The sequence below is a fragment of the Vombatus ursinus genome, unplaced genomic scaffold (assembly GCF_900497805.2).
Source record: "Vombatus ursinus unplaced genomic scaffold, bare-nosed wombat genome assembly UNPS02011591.1, whole genome shotgun sequence".
Lineage (NCBI taxonomy): Eukaryota > Metazoa > Chordata > Mammalia > Diprotodontia > Vombatidae > Vombatus > Vombatus ursinus.
In genome coordinates, this window is record NW_020951369.1 from 2,095,528 (window position 1) to 2,113,847 (window position 18,320).

The 18,320-nt window shown below is 34.6% G+C and overlaps 1 protein-coding gene across 1 annotated transcript in view; it reads right to left on the reverse strand.

Moving 5' to 3' along the window:
- Window positions 1-18,320, reverse strand: part of GABRA5 (gamma-aminobutyric acid type A receptor alpha5 subunit) — a 106,015-nt gene that overhangs the window by 34,764 nt on the left and 52,931 nt on the right. The window contains exon 5 of the mRNA XM_027856640.1: window positions 3,532-3,614. Within this exon, the coding sequence (XP_027712441.1) occupies window positions 3,532-3,614 (83 nt within the window). The remainder of the gene's footprint in view (window positions 1-3,531; window positions 3,615-18,320) is intronic.

An 18,320-nucleotide genomic window follows, 5' to 3' on the forward strand; every position in this document is an offset into this window, starting at 1 on the left:
CACAATCCCCTTAGATTATTTTTTAACTAATCTGTCATCTAAGCAATTTTCATTTGATTCCAGAAACTAAGTTTTGAGCAAGAAAAAGTCTTATCTCTATATCCATCTTAAACAGCAGTTGCTACTTATATTTTCTATTACTTTTTGTCCTGTATACTCAAAGGTCCTGGGTTATATCTAATAGAGTTTAGTGGTATTGGGTAGTAACGATAGGTTACAGAGGGATTCTGGTGTAGAAAGAAGAGCTGGGAGGCAGGAGGTCTTTCTTCTCTTATGCTGCTACTACTTTGTGGAATATTCACATTGCTCTTTCCCTCAGGTGTCTAATCTGTACAATAAAGGGGTTGGACTGATGATTTCTCAAGTACGTTTTAAACAGAAAACCTATATAATAAACACATAATTGATTGGGGTTATTAGTTTTTCATAAAGCAAAATGAAAATTTCATTTATCATTCTATTTTTCTTAAATCTTAGAATGGTTATCTTTAAATATTGGATGGAACAAAGGATGAGATGCAATATTTAAAGAAAACTTTCATTTTCAAATCAATTTTCTTTTATTGAGAATCAAATAAATACTGTACATCATGAAAGTGATATATATAATTCTAGTTGAAAGGAAATTGCCTAAAATATGGCAAAAAATAAAAGAGACATATTCACTGGTATCATGGAGGTAGCTTTGGGCTTGGGATCAGGACATATAGGGTATATTCCTAGTTGTGTTGATGCCTTACTTTATCATTTAGAATCTACAAAAAACACAGTAATGTGTCCCAAGGGAATTATTTAACAATGATGACAGAACTATTTGGAAATAACACTTATTGTGAGTAGTACTGTATTTTTCTACCACGCTGTAACTTTAATTATATTTAAAATGTGCTCTGAAACTTTTTTTTTATTTAGGCAATTGGGGTTAAGTGACTTGCCCAGGGTCACACAGGTAGTAAGGGTCAAGTGTTTGAACTCAGGTCCTCCTGACTTCAGGGCCGGTGCTCTGTCCACAGCGCCATCTAGCTGTCCCCTCTAAAACTCTTATAAGAAATTTTCAATTGACTTGTCTATTAAGATAAGCTTATTAAGAATAAAATAGAAATCTTTGGGTACATGAAAAAGCCTGGTTACATTTGAATATATCACCCTGGAAAACTCTGTAAGTGGTAATATTTTAAAGCTTTCTTGTATAAGTAAAAATAAATAACTTCAAGTTTTAAAAATAGAAAATAAGATTAAAGTCAAGGATGGACTTGTAATATTAAAGAGGAATTAAAGTAATAAGTCTTACAGAGTAGCATTTTTATAATCATAGCAAACAACATTTAAGTTATTGAGACATCAGAGAGCAGTTTAAGGGATACCCCTTATTTATTACAAAATAAGAGAATAAATAAGTTATTATCTTCTGGTTACTTCTTTATACATGGAATATTAAAGCATGGTATACCAGAAATACTCATAGATGTGTATTGAGGGAAGATGAGAGTTCAAATCCCACCCTTGATACATAACAAACTATCTGATGATGGACAAGACATTTAATTTCTCTGTACCTTAGTTTCCTCATCTGGAAGATAGGAAAAAATAATTCCCATATTACTTATATCGAAGTTGTTCTAACGATCAAATGAGATTATATACGTAAAGCACTTTGCAAACCTTAGAGTTCCTATGGGAAAATAATTAGTATTGCTATTACTATTATTATTATAACATTCACAGTCAACCACTCACACCGGATATAAGGTTATGACCATTTCCAAATGAGGGGAACTTTTCCAACAATGTGGCAATGAGACTAAACCACAGACAGCCTTAGAGTAGGGGGAAAGATAGGCCTAGAGAGGACATTAGTTAGAAAAAAGGAAGCCTTCCCTGATCCCTCTCTAGGTGAAGAGATTTTTTTTCTTCCTTAAATCTTTCCACTGAATTGTATCTGGACCTATATTTTGCATATATCTTACTTATCTCATTCCAAAATTATTTGTGTAGTTTCTTTCCCATTTGATTTAATCAGGTTATATTTTATATCAATTTTTTTGTCTTGGGTTTGCACATAGTCTTCTCTGACAAGACTCTACTTACATACACCTCCTTTATGAAGTGTGTTCCTAGGTAGAAGTGTTTTTTTTTTTCCCTTTTTTCAAATTGTCTTACAGGACTTTGTCTGGTTCTTTCCTTTGCCTCCAATTCTCTTAACCTTATTTTATACTTGTAGATACATACCTGCCCTATGCATTTTCTCCTTACCTCATCCCTGGCAAAATATATACTCTTGATTTATTGATAAACAACACAACAACAAAACCTTTGTATTCCTAACATATAGCTGTGTGTTGTAGTGGTTAAAGGGTGAGCCTTGGCATCAGGAAGACCTGGGTTCAAATCCTGCCTCTTTCACCCATAGTGGCTGAGTGACCTTCAATAAATCATTTAATTTCTCAGTGTCCTAAGGCAATTCACTAAAGCCATGAACTCAAGAGAAAATACCAATCTTGGTTGATAGGACTTGCCTCATAGAGAAAATCTTCATAGCAATAAAATCATATATTAAGTCCCTCTCCCTATCCCTTATATCTGGTAGAGTCCTTTGCATATAATAGATAATATGTATTTGTTAATTTAATCAATGGATCAATCTTTTCATCCCCTCCCCTGCACCTACCATGAAGAATTGCATATATTGAATAACTGAAAAATATTGGTTGACATTGGATAGGTGCCTAAATTTGAGAGATGTCTATTTTGGTTCAACCCTAGGAGTTGATCCCAAAAATCTATACTAGTCCCTAGGTGTTCCTGACCATGCAAGTACAAAAATGCAAGGCAGGCAAAGATAATCCTAAAAGTGGCCTGGAGTTTTTAATTCCACATAAGGTGGGTCAGATTTGGTCCCTGAAGTTTCAGAAGTTAGCTCCCTCAGGGTCCAAGACTACGTATAATAGTAACAGTAACGATGACAATAAAAACAAAACTAAATTCCCAGGAGGTGCTTACATTATTCTGAAATAAGAGGTTATCTCTGGATTCTGAGAGATGTCACAAGGCTGCTCCAAGCTATTGTAGACCTCTCACTGGTTTAGTATTAAAACATTGAAAAGCAGCATGGCATAATGGAAAGAACATCGAACTTGTAGTCTAAAGGCCAGGGTACAGTTCTGTTATTCATCACGTGAATTTTAGTTGAACATTTAACTAGTTATCTTCAATGATATGAGGATGATCTCCCCTACCTACCTTTTCAGATTATTATAACATAGGGTTGTATGAAAGTATTTTGTTAAAGTACTAGACAGCTTCAAATTACACTGCCTGTCACATTAAAGACACTCAGATAAATGTCTTTTGAATGAATAAATGAGACTGCAAATATGTGAAGGGCAAGGTAAGAGTGAGCAAAAAGTATTTGCTGAAAAGTGTTCTTATTCATGTTCCACCACATTTAGGAGGGAAAACCAAGTCCACCTGAACAATCTAGGAAGCCCAGTGAGAGTATAGCCATAGTTCTTACTTGCAAAAAGAACTTACAACTTCCAAATTTCAGAGGACAAGCATGTGCATCCATTGGGAAGTCTTCAAGTTGCATGGGACATTCAGCAGAGATGGTCAATCTAAAAAACAAAAAAGGGGAAAATAACTTTATTTTACAACAAGATAATGTTTAGGAATTGTTCTCTCTGGATTTTGCATTGTTCTAATTAATGTTCATTATCTTCATTCATTCACAACTTCTCCAATAATCAACTTTAACCAAGATTTTCCAAATGATTTGGTGGCAAAGTACTTGGAAGTCTGGTGAAACTGAGAAATTAGAGTCAGAAGACCTGATTTGTACTCGCATCATTAACTAACTGTGTGACTTTAACCACGTTGCTTAGCCTTAGTAACCTCATCTGTAAAATGGGATGATAATAATCATACTTCATACACTTTTTCTGTGGTTGTTCCCCCTGCCTCTCTATCCTTTCCTCCTTGTGGCTTCTCTGGATTCCTTCAAGATCAAATTCTACCTTCTGCAGGACGCCTTTCCTAGTCCTCCTTAATGTTAGTGCCTTCCCTCTGATATTATCTCCAATCAATACTTTATATCACTTGTTTGCACATAAGTGCTTGCATATTGCTTATACCTATTAGATTGAACTCCTTGACAACCAAGATTGTTTCTGCATTTCTTTATACATCCATCACTTAGCATAGTGCCTGGTATATAGTAGATGCTTATCAAATGCTTGATTTGACACTATATCAGTGTTGTTGGAGGGATTAAATGAGATTATTTATGTTAATTTGTGAGATGCTGTATGAATATCAATTATTCACAAAGTAAATTATGGTACTTTTACTGATCATGTTGTTTCTTCCAACCATACCACCATCAAAATGGTCTAAGATATTTTATTTGGAAAGGGATAAGCATATACAAGTTTGTATTTTTAAAACCAAAAATATATCATATGTATAGGATATGTTTTCAATTACAGATAGATACATAGATAGATAGATAGATAGATAGATAGATTAAAACACAAAAGCCAGATTAATTTTTAAAATAAATTTTAGTACTAACTTTTCTTTTTAAATCACTGACATTTCCCAATATATTATACTTCTTTCCCATTCTAATATACCATCCCATATAATAAAGAAAGAAAAAAACATTCTGGCAAAATTAATCAATATATCAAAAAAGTTTCACATTAAATATAATATTCCACACCCTTAGATCACCACCCCATAAAACTACAGTGAAAGGTGGAGATGTCCTCTCATGTTTCTTCTTTGGACCCAAGCATAATCACTATAATTGTATAAAATTCAGTTTTGATTTTCCTATTTTTAAAATTTGTATATATATATATATGTATATTATAATTTTTGTGTATACTTATTTCTTGGTTATATTTGCTATACTTTGGAGCAGTTCATATGTCTGCTCATATTTTCTGTTTGCCTCACATTCATTGTTTCTAACAACACATTAATATCCATGTATTACAATCTATTTAGCCATCCTATAGCTGATTGACATCTACCTTGGTTGCTGCTATAAAAATGTTAGTACATATGGGTCCTTTCCTTTTATGACTGATTTGCTTAGCGTATATGCCTAGCAGAGGTATCTCTGGATCAGCAGGTACATTTATTTTAGTTACCATGGTTTCAAATTCCTTCCCAGAATGATTGGACCCACTCACAGTTCCACCAATTATGCATATATGTGCCTATCTTTACACAGTCACTCCCACATTAAGTATTCCTATATTTATTATCTTGCTAATTTTCTAGGACTATGGAAATATCTCAATATTATTTTGATTTGTATTAATCATATTATTAGTGCTTTGTAACACACTATCTCATGACTGTCATTTGCAATTTTTTTTTTGAGAATTGTTAGTTCATAATTTTTGACCACTTTTCTGTTGGAGAATGATTCTTGGTTTTTGGTCTTAACATTTTTCCTTTTGTTGCCTGTATATTTTGGATAGCAGATCTTTATCAGATATACTTGACAAAGGTCATATTTTCACCAGCTCTTTTAATTCCTCCTTAATAAATTTTCTTGGCACATATTACCCACCAAATTCTGTGCTAGGGTAGATCATGTTCCAGCAGATTTCCAGTGTACTTGAGTTGCTAATATGAATTTACATTATATGATTCCTCTATGAAGTTCTATATATGGAAATTGATTCTACTTTTTAAAAAAAATTAAACTGCTATATATGTGTATATATATATATTATCTTTCCTTAGTCTTCAAAAGCAAAGGAAATTAAATGCAATAAGTTTACAGTAGAAGTTTTGAACTTAAATAGACAGTAGAATTTTAATAGTAGCATAAGTTTTGCCACAGGGTAGATTCTCAAATTGCTCATTCCAAGTTAGCTTCTTATATCTAAATGTGAATATGTTGCACGTGTGCCAAATGAGCAATTTACTGTTGACACAAAACCCTTGATATTTGCATTTCATGATTTTATTGTAACCAGAAGTATTTACTTTATGAAGTTAGAATAGAGTTCAAACACTTAGAGATTTAAGGCATGATCAGCCCAATATATAGACACTGATTTTAAATAAATCAGTGCTATTTTTGTTTTTACACCTTAGTCATCTCTAAAAGAAAAACCAAACCAAAACATTCTATCCCTTCCAAATTGAACTCTCTTGTGAAAGATAACAATTAAAGGAAAACAGTGACTGTTTTTTACCAGTGATGCTTCTATTCTGCCCTATGAATTCCTTGGGATTTTGTTTGTTTGGTTTTTGTTTTTCTTTTTGGCCAGAAAGGAAAAATGTGTCATTGTCTATTCTAGAGAACCCTTTTAAATTGCTTTATCTTTGACTTATTTTTTATGCTATTTCCATTCACATTGTTATAGCCTATGTATGTACATATGGATATTAACATATGGTACAAAATACACATTTATAGTGTATTAATGAAAATATATACATATTTTCTTTTTTATTTTGATCTGCATCAGTTCATTCAAATTGCCTTATAATTCTCTGAATTCCTCCATTTATGACCTCTTACTAATACAATAATCCTCCGTGACATTGATTTAACATAAATTTTTTCCCCAGTCATCCCCCAATTACTGGGATTTATATTTTTTGAGTATTTTCAACAATAAGGAGTGTAGCTATGAATATGTTGGTGTACATTGAACATTATTTTTCTATCTTTGATGCCTTTGGGACAAAAACCCAGTAGTTGGGTTGTCTGATCAAAGGATATTAACTATTTAGTCCATCAATCGATCAACATTTTTTATCAAGTGCTCACTGTGATCCAGGTATTGTAAAAATACATTGAATGAAATAATGTCTACTTGAATTTGTTTACAGAAAATTTCTTGTATATTTTCAATTTGTTATAGAGATGGTTGGGCCAATTCATAGTGTCATAAACAATATCTATCTCCCCATAGTTTTGCCAAACATTTTCAAGTTTTATAATCTGAGTTACTTAATTTGTGTTTCTCTTACTATTAGTTATTTAGAGCATTTTTTTGAATGGTAGTTTATATTTTGCAATTCTTTTAAAACTTCATTTACATCCTTTGATTAATTATCTATTGGGAAGCGGCTCTAGGTTTATATTTTTGTGTCTTGGATATAAGACTTTTATCACTAATATTTGGTGTAACTTTTTTTCCCATTTGGCAGTTTTTCTTCTTCGTCTATCTCCACTGTTTGTTTTTTTATATGAAAACTTTTAATTATTTCTAATATGGAGGAAGGAACATTTGAATACAGTGGAGAAAGGTAGAGTATCTGCAGCTCTGTAAAAATAATATACTGCTGCTGCAAGTATATAGTGTAGTAAATGGGTCCTGGATTAAAAATCAGACCTAGACTGTGTCTGCTAATTACTATTCTTATGTAATTAGGAATAGAATATCCCTGCAAGCATTTGAAAAAAAACACATGACATTTATATGCTTCAACATTCCTATCCATAGGACGAATTATGAGGATGAAATTATGTATGTCAAACCACATTGAAACCATAAGGTACTATATCAATGTCAGCTAGTATTATTTTCATTATTATAAATATTGAGGAAGAAAAACAACATTTGTTAAGCATATACTATGTAACAGGTATTATGATAAGTACTTTACAAATATTATATCATTTGATTCTCACAATAACCATGGGTTATTGTTTTACATTTTACATTTTACATGTTACTCTTGAGAAAACAGAGGCAAAAAGATTAAATGAGTTTCCCAGTCATATACCTATAAGTATCTGAAGCCCAGACATGAACCCAGGTCTTCCTGACTTCAGACTCTCTCCACTATACCACTTAGATGCTTTAATTCACACATGGAAGATGGACTTTTGCATAAGGGGCAGAGTGTTTCTGGATGAGACAGTTTTTTAAAAACATTTTTTAAACCAAGATGCATAAGTCCAGAAAGATAAAGGCACAGGAGGGCGTTTTTTTTAATTAAATTATAATTGGATGAGGTATCCACCACAATTTTAAATACCTTTATAATCATAATTCATTTATTAAGTGTCTTCAGATTTACAAAGCATTTTTCTAATAACTCCAGGAAGTAGATAATATAAATTTTATTATCAGCATTTTACAAGCAGAAAAGTTGAGGCTCAGAAAGACTTATTGACATCCATGGTTGCATACTGAAGAAATGCTATAGCTGGAGTTGAAACCAAATTTCCTGAACTAGTGTTCTTTCCACTCTACAATGTTGTTTTTCTCAGAACTAAAGATACCCTTGAATCTTGAAATAGTAATGATAGCTAACATTCATAAAATACTTTGAAATTTACAAAGTGTTCTACCCATATTTTCTCATTTGAACCTTGTAACATTACCCTGTGAGATAGTTACTTGTTATTATCTCTATTCTACAGATGATGAAACTGAGACACGGAGAATGTGACTTATTCAGTGTCATACAGCTAGTAAGCTGTGAGACAGAATATGAACTCAAGTCTTTCAGACTCTAAGACCAGCATTCTACAGGTGACTTGGAAGAGGTTCCACACCACAAAAAAGAGAAGGTAGAAAAATAAGGAAAAAGACAATGGAAAGAAATAGGAGGAGCAATTGGAGGAGGATTAGGAACATTTAGAAAAGAAAGGAGTGTAGGGAAAGAAGGAAGCAGAGAGAGAGAAGGAAGGAAAAATGTAAGGACTATTTGTTGCCTTAAGAAGTGGTACAAGGGAAAGTCTATAGAGCTTACTATCTATAGAAGTCCTACAAAGTAGAACCATTAATAAGCAAAAAAGATATTTAAATAAGTTAATTGATGACAGATCCATAGCAATCAGGTATTTGGATAAACTAGAATGTGTGACATCTCATCTCAACACTGCTTTTTCATACTATTTCCTTTATTTTCTTTGTCAGAGGCAGAACTATAAATGATGGACTACTGGTTTCTGATAAAATGTGGCGGTTCATTGTACATATTTTAGAGCTAACTGTTAATTAATATAGAAACACCATGGTACTTAAAATCATTGATGGCAGAGGTACTAAAGTCCCTCCAAGAGATGTTACAGCTGATTTTCCTCTTTCCTATTTTCCTAGGTAGTATCTAGCAAGTAGTGGTATATATGGGAGATGATGCTTTACATATATTGGCTTCATATTTGATAATCTGTTTTCTAAATCTGCCCAACAAGAGACAGAGGCATCATCTGATAATAGGTGTATTGGGGATGGCAAATAAAGAGCTGGTTGAGTACTAAAAAGGGAAAAGAGTCTCAAATTCCAGTATAATCAATGTCTTAATTAGGTTCTGATAAATAGTATTAACAAATCTGTTTGCTATTAGCAAAACAAAAGGTGGGGGTTGTGGAGAAACTATATAATCCAGTCTGATATAAAAACAATGAACCTTATATGGAAAGAAAATTGGCATAGAAAAAGGAAATTATGACATATACTGTTTCAATCCTTAGTATCTTGAAACTACACTAAGACTTTCGAGACAGCTGCATTTGGTTTCTCAAAGTGCTGTTGTATCAAAAAATGTATGAGGTAAATTCATCTTTCTCCAATTCTCCTTGTAAAATTAGTATTTCATCATATCAAAAAGACATTTTTACCTCATTTCTTTTTCTGAACGAGTCCTTATATTCAAGGACATCTTCCGACCTAAATATGTTCATCACAGTGGTGTGGGAAATTTAGATTTTAGATTCTTGAAAAGAATTTCATAAAGGGACATTTCCCCCCTTTTTAATGGCAAAAATTAATATTAAAAAACCATTTCTTTTATACAATTGAACTACATTGTTGTAAAAAAGTGAGCAAAGCACTACATGAAGGCACAAATACAAACAATTCATTGCTACTTCCATTTTCCATTATGGTATTCAAACTTTGTTTTTATCACATGTATGTGCTATTATGTGTGAATGACAGTCATATTTTTTTTTGGTCAGGAGAGTTTTAAAAAATAATAAGAGGTCATTGCATTGGTTATTGCTAATTACTTCAGTGAGGGTTTGCAGGTGCAAGTGGTGGAGAAATTATTTCCTCACCTCTAAAACCATTAAATTGTTTTCTGTCTGCTGAGGGGCAAAGTAAACTTGTAGAAGGAACACTCCATTTGGAACATAGGAAACCTAAGCCATAGGCCTGGTTCTGATTCTATATGACCTCTGGCAAGTAACCTAAAATCACTATGTTTTACCACCTGTAAAATAGAGATAATAATAGCTGTTTCCCTCTCATGGATGTTCAAGAGATAAAATTAGATAATAGGTAGCATGTGGAGTTAAATGCATTACCTTTCATGGCAAAGTTAAGACTAATCCCTCCTGACTCATTGTCTAATATTTATTTTGTGGGATAATACTTTCTTTCACCTGTAAATGCTGGGTTTTATGAAAAAAAATAATGTTAATTTTCACTTCCATTAAAATGAGTGTACATAAAAGGATTAATAGTAATTCAATCATATGCTTCTCATCCAGTTTTCCTATTTAGTCTGTATTAGACAAATTTCTTTTTTTTTAGGCAATTGGGGTTAAGTGACTTGCCCAGGGTCACACAGCTACTAAGTGTCAAGTGTTTGGTCTGAGGCCAGATTTGAACTCAGGTCCTCCTGACTTTGGGGCTAGTGCTCTATCCACTATGCCACCTAGCTGCCCCTAGACAAATTTCTTAACAGAACACTCTCATTGAATGAACATAATTATGTGGATTCAATATGGTATTGAGATTGTTTCAGATGGCAGAAAACTATTTCCTAAATAGATATATATTTGATTCATTTTAAATTGGCATGATAGTTTTTCATAGACAAGGATATATATGCATATGTATGTATATACATGTGTTTATTTATATGTGTACACAAACATACACACACACACACATATATATATGAATGTAGGTTTGTGAATCAAGAGATACAAGATTGAGCAGTAGTGTTCAATTTTTTTAAATCACACTTTCATCAGTAATAAAAAGTGCTTATATTCTTAATACGTCTAATTACTCATTTATAAATTACATAGTCTATTCTATTATAAATTATATACACTATAAAAGTTATACAAAATATTAATTTTAAAAGGATGAAATAAAGATAAAATAATATTTAATCTTAGAGTCTGTAAGGAGTCACTGGAGTTTATTAAGTAGTAACCTGGCCATGAAAATTATTTTGTCAGCAATGTGGAGAATGGATTAAGAGAAAGACAGATGGGTTTCCTGGGGTAGAGCCAAGATGGTAGAATAGAGAAAGGACTCAGCTGAGCTTTCCCAGCATACTCCCCAAACAACTTTAAAATAATGCCTCAAATTGAATTATGGAGTGGCAGAGCTAACAAAAGGTCTGTGAGACATTCTTTAAGCCCAAGACAACTTAGGGGAGTTGAAAGAGAAAGCTATGATATAAGGGTGGAGAATGACACAAAATCCACGTGGATGAAATAGAAATGGTAGGACCAGGTTCTGTTGGTGACAGAAGTAACAGCAGCTTCAGGAGCTTTCAAGTGAGAAATGCCAAGGGGATCTGGGGACTGGTCAGAAAGAGATAATAGGAAACCACTGTGTTGGCACTTGATGGAGGAACAGATGCTGCTCAGCAACTCCATTGTGTATTCACTTCTGAGTTATAGTTCAAGGATGAAGAGGAGCACTTTCAGTCAAGAGCAAGAAGAAGGTATGATAGGTAGTACTGCTTTTGGTTACAAGGGATCAGAGATCCTGGGGAACACTATTACTTCCAGTCCCAAGAGATCAGTGGCCCTGAGAAACAGTGATGTTCCTGTTTCTAAGGGAGCAGAAGCCCTGAGGAGGATTATTGATTGAAATCCCAAGGAATCAAGGACCCTTCTCAGGTAAGAATAAGAGTGCAGAACAGGAGAGCAGTGACTACACATCTCCCCAAATCACATAACCTTAGAAGCACCAAAAAATTCCAAACACCCAGAGCTACCTTTGAAAACAGCAGTGCAAAAAAGTCTGAAGCTTGAGACAGTGCTTGCTCACCACCACCACCACCTCCAAGATGGGAACAGAACCCAACTTTAATGTAAAATTCAAAATCAAGAAATAGGGTGGAAAAATGAGCAAACAGCAACAACAAAAAAAAAAACCTGGCCATAAAAAGCTACCATGGGGACAGGGAAGATCAAGACATGAGCTCAGAAGAAGACAACTAAATCAAAACAGCTACAAGCAAAGCCTCAAAGAAAGAAAAAGAGAAGTGGACACAAGCACAACAAGAATTCCTGGAAGACCTAAAAAAATTTCAAAATCAAATTAGAGTGATAGAGGAAAAATCAGGTAAGGAAATGAAAGCAAAGAAAGAAAATTATGGAAAGACAATTAACAGCAGCTTGCCAAAAAAAAAAAAGAAGAAGAAGAAGGGCATAAAAATACCAAAGAAAATAACTACCTAAAATTAGAATTGGACAATTTTAGAAGCTAATGACTCTATGAGATCTCAAGAAACAAAACAAAATCAAAAGAATGAAAAAATAGAAGAAAATGTAAAATATCTCATTGGAAAAACAACTGACCTGGAAATAAATCAAGGAGAGATAATTTAAAAATTATTGGACTACCTGAAAGCCATGATCAAAGAAAGACATCATATTTCAAGAAATTATCAAGAAGAACTGTCGTGATATCTTACACTGATCACCTCATGAAAAAGAGCCCAAAATGAAAATTCCCCAAAATACTATATCCAAATTTCAGTGATCCTAAGTCAAAGAGAAAAAACTTTAAACAGCCAGAAAGAAACCATTCAAATATCATGGAGCCATAGTTAGAGTCACACAAGATTTAGCAGTGACCATATGAAAGGAGTAAAGGGCTTAGAATATGACATTCTGGGAGGCAAAAGAGCTGGGATTACAAACAAGAATAACCTACCCAGCAAAACAATATTATCATTCAAGGAAAATGAATATTTAATAAAATAGAGGAATTTCAAGCATTCCTGATGAAAAGACCAGAGTTTAATAGAATATTTGACTCCTAAATACAAGACTCAAAAGAAGCATAAAAAAGGCAAAGATGAAAGAGAAATCATAAGGGATTTAATAAGGTTAAACTGTTTACTTTTCTTTATGGGAAGATGATATATGAAACTTTTAAAAAAATCTTTATCATTATTAAGGAAGTTAGAAAGGATTCTACATAGAAAAACCGTACAGAAGTGAGTTGATTATGTTGGAATGATACCAGAAAAAATGGACAGGTGAAAAAGAGGAATGCCCTGGGAGAAGGGTGAAGAAGAAGGAAGAATAGGCAAAATTACCTCCCATAAAAGATGCCTGCAAGGAAGAGCTTTTACAATGGAGGGTAAAATGGTAGGGACAGGGCAGTCAATACTTGAACCTCACTCACATATAAATTGATTCAAAGAGGGAATACACACATATATACATACATACATGCATGCTTAATTGAATGGTTATACTGTTTTGCTGGGTAGGTTATTCTTGATTGTAATCCTAGCTCTTACTAGTTGTGAACTAGTCCCACCTTCTGCAGAAAAAGTTGTAATTACTCCCAAACAGCTACAAAGCTGTGCATACCCTTTGATCCAGCAGTACTAGTACTAGCTCTGTACTCCAAAGAAATCAAAGAAAAAGGAAAATGATCTATTTGCAAAAAAATGTTTATAGCAGTTCTTTTTATGGTGTCAAAGAATTAGAAATTGAGGAGATGCCCATAAACCGGGGAATAGTTAAACAAATTGTGGTATATGATTGTGATGGAATACTATTTTGCTGTAAGAAATGATGAGCAGGAAAATTTCAGAAAAAAAAAACATTGAATTGATATGAAGTAAAGTGAGCAGAACCAGGAGAATATTGTACTCTTTAACACCAATATTGTATTGATGATCAACCGTGAAAGACTTAGATATTTGATGAAGACAATGATCTATGACAGTTCCAAAGGATCCATGATGAAAACTGCTATCCACCTCCAGGGAGAACAATCTGATTGCAGGCAACTAAAAGGATATTGATTGTAGATGACCTCAACAGAAATAAGAAATTCAGAGAAGGATGAGTTTCAGGCAAAAAATAATATAATGAAACATAAGACTCAGATGAGACCCTATCCATGACTTTGAGATCACCCTATTCCACTCAAAAGAATAAGAGATGAGGGACAAGATTCTTACTCACTGATCATTGCTCAAAAGCCAGAATTCTGAGGAGCCTATAGAAACTTCAAAGTGATCTGTGAGAAGAGAAAGAGTTGGGGAGAAGGGGGAATAGAAATTTCCAGACGTACCTGTGAAAATGCTGTTGTTGGTTATAGGGCAACGATTAAGTTATAACTACCTTGAAAGTAGGATGAGTAACTCATAAGGGATAGAGAGCAGGGAGAGTAGGAAAGTGTTGGGAGTGGGGAGTGATGGTAGTTATGGTTACATTGGAAACAAATGCCCTGGTTAGCTATTATGGGGAGAATTCAGTGTCATCTCTCTTCTTACCATCAGATTGGTAAGGCAACTAGATTGCCCAGTGGTTAGAGCTCTGGAGTCAAGAAGACCTGAGTTCTAATTCAGCTTCAGATCCTTACAAACTAGGTGACCCTGGGCAAGTCATTTAGCCTCTATTTTCCTCTGGAAAAGTAAATGGTAAACCACTCTAGTATCCTTGCCAAGAAAACACCATAGAAAACACCATATTGATGTGATATGGTCCATGGGTTGGACATGACTGAACAATAAGTCACTGACCCCTTAGGGTCTGGCTATAGTCACACTTGCCCCCCACTTTGTAGACCATTTAGCATTGTGGATAGAGAGATGGTCTTGGGAGTTAAGTGGAAGATCAGGCTTCTAGTTCTGAACCTGAAATGTACTAACTGTGATCTATTGAAGATGTCACCTGACCTTTCAATATCTCAGGCAGCTCTCTATGACTCTAAGTTACAAATATGTTTCTAATCAACTTTGGAGAAGATACTGTCCACATTTGGAGTTTCTTCTTCCTGCAAAATCTCATATCTGGACAAAAACACAAATATTTTCTACACATACACATGCATACACTTAAATATGCCACATGCCATGTCAGTCACCAGATATGACTGAATTGCCATGATAGATGAAAAGATAAATACACAGCATCAAAGTATGACCACAGGGGACTTAATATGGATATAGTGTGAGAAATTTTATAAAGTCTTACCACAGCTCAGAAACTTTTAGTGACTTTTAATTGAATGCCAAAAAGTCCATACACTTTCTCTTGACATTCAAGACCTTCCATAATTTAGTTCTAACTTACATCTCTTCTTCTCATATACTTCTCTACAACATAACCTTTGATCCAGTCAAATTCATCTGGTCATGAAATTGCAAATATATTCTAATATTTTCTGCCTTTGTGCCATTCTTTAAACTTGGAATATGAGATCTTCTTTTCTCCTGCTGCCCACACTCTGCCTTTTGCCATGATACCTCATGCTTTAAGGCCAAACACAAATGCCCCCACTTCCCCTTATCTTCCTGGCTAGAGGTGATCTTTATTGCACAGTATCTCATAGTGATTTACATTCATGTATTTATCATCTTGCAGTTTGTATTGTATTTATCTATGCATTTGTATTATGTTAGCAGTGATCCTGCATAATTTATCTTGCACATCAAGCATAGAGCTTTGCCTGTAGCAGTCACTTAACAATATTTGTGGAATGAATGAACATATTGATAGATGGATAAAGGATTTTTTAACATACCTTTATAAAACTGATAGGGAGCTTAGGTTTTCCTGATGACTTTATAAATAAATTCCAAAACTCCCATTTCAACACAAGTATGAGCCCACATATTGGAGTAAACTGGCCTCCCAAATGAAGTGTATGGTTTGGTCAATTATTAAGGTAGGGAGGATGATTAGACTTAGAACACAGAAAACTGAGAATCTATAAGAACTTGAGTGCTCCTTAGTGGTTCTAGAAGAAAATTTCTGGTAACATCCAAATTCTGTTTTGGAAGATTTGAGATTCTCTCCACTGTGGGAGGATTTAATGAGTAGTTATCCTTAGAAGAAAAATGATGTCTACATTGTCATGATGCAATACTGTGAGATCCTGGAAAGCAGAATCTGTTTCCTTTCTATAAGTGCATCTCCCCAGTTCCTAGCATAATACCTAACATGTTCTGGACAAGATCCATACTCTCATGGTTTTAGAGGATTCCCAGTGAGGAAACAGTACTGATGCATACTAGCATCTACTCTATAATTAATAATTTTATAAAATTGCTTGGGGCATTGAGAAGGTAAGTGACTTGCTAGGGTCAAATAACCAATGTGTCAGAGGTTCAAAGGTGGGATTTGAACAAAGGTCTTTCTGCCCCCCACATGGGCTCTCAATCTACTGTGCCAGGCTGCCTCTGTCCTTGATACATGGAAGATTTTTAATGCATCTGTTGATTTGAATTGAATGAAACCATGTAAAGATCAGGTGATGCTTAATTTAGGTGATTATTTACTCATGTATCTTGCGAAAATTCATTTACTTTTGGGTTCCACACCCAGAACATGACTTGATTGGTTCCCCTACATTATTCTCTTTTGAGTTTTCAGATCAAAGACTGAAAATATAGAGTTAGAAGAGATCTTATAGGTCATTAAGACTAAGGTCCTCATTTTACAATCAGATCATAAAACTGAGGCATCAAAAGTGAAAGTAATAGAGCCAGGATTCAAACCTAGTGCCTTTGACTGCAAAGCCAACATTCTTTTCAAGCTGGGGTTTATTAAGTGGAGTGCCATATAGCAGCCCAGAGTAGAGTCAATAATATCTGGGTTCAAATTCTACCTCAGAGCAATGTGTAACTGAACAAGTCACTTAACATCATAGAGCCTCAGTTTCTTTCTCTGATAAACAGGGATAATAATGTGTATAAGGCTTATATCATAGGGCTGTTGTGAGACTCAAATGTGAGAATTTATCTAAAGTATTCTGAAAACATTAAAATGCTATAGAAATGTCAGTTACTGTTGTTAATTACGCATATTCTGAAGTCTTCAAACTCTGGACATGATAAACATGTCCTTGGCAAAACCATAAAGAAGTCAGATTCCCTCCCCTTAACATATACTTATATGCATAAGTGGTGGATACTGTACCTAGGCCATACCTCTATGTGGTCACAGGGGTCTAGAGGGTGTTAAGAGAGGACTAGTACCTCTACTGTGAAGGCTTGCCAAGCCCCTTTCAGGATTGCTCACCCACCTTTAGTGTCCACCTGATTCACTCAACCTGTGGCTCCAAGACCCTGTAATATGTGCAATGGCCACACCCTAGTAAATTGTCTTGGCATATGGGCTAAACCAGGTTGAGGGTAACTGACAGGCCTCAAACCTGTCAGTAAGTTAGAGGGATGTCTACCCCAAGTATGTGAAGACTTTCCCTAATGGAATGGGCAAATGAGAACAATTTCTTCCCGGGAACATGAAGGCAGCTGAAGCAGTCACTGGGGAGCATTTGCAGCATGTCAGGAATCAAAGACACCAAGGTCATTCACTGCATCCTAGGCTATGCCTAGTTATCCTGACTTTTGTCCTGCCATTGGACTTCAAGGACTGAAGCTGAAGATTTTATGCAACTCTGCCTTAGTTAAATTCACTCCATGTGCAAGTCAAGACATCATCCATGATGTCACTGGCCCTCTTGGAAAAAGAACAAGCAAATGGTCACAATTGATAGAAGGAGCAGAGGTTTCATAAATACCACATTAGGCTCATAGATCATAGCCCTAGAGCCAGAAAGGAGGCCACTTAACCCAACCTTCTCGTTTGGAAGATAAGGAAAGTAAGATCTATGGAAGTCAATTGACATGTTTAAAGTCATGTCACATAGGAATAAGTGTTGGAGGGGAGATTTGAACACAGATTCTCCAGAACTAGTTCGCTCTTTCCACTGCAAAATGTTGCAACAACATTCATGCCAACTGGTCCTCTCCTAGACCTATTCAAGCAAGTTTTCTTTAGACCAACCTTAGAGAAAGATTCAGTGAATACAGGGGCAGTCATTGAGTTAGCAATATCTTATGTAGGTAGGTGGCACGATGGACAGAGTACTGACCCTGAAATCAGGAACATCTAAATTCAAATTCAGACTCAAATATTAGAAGTGTAACCCTGGTCAAATCACTTGACCTCTGGCTATCTCAGTTTCCTCATCTGTAAAATGGGGATAATATTAACTTCTGCCTTCATTGGTTATTGTGAGAATAAAATGTGATGATATTTGTGAAAGTGCTTTAAAAGTTTTAAAGCATTATATAAATGCTAACAATAATGCTCATGCTAATAATGA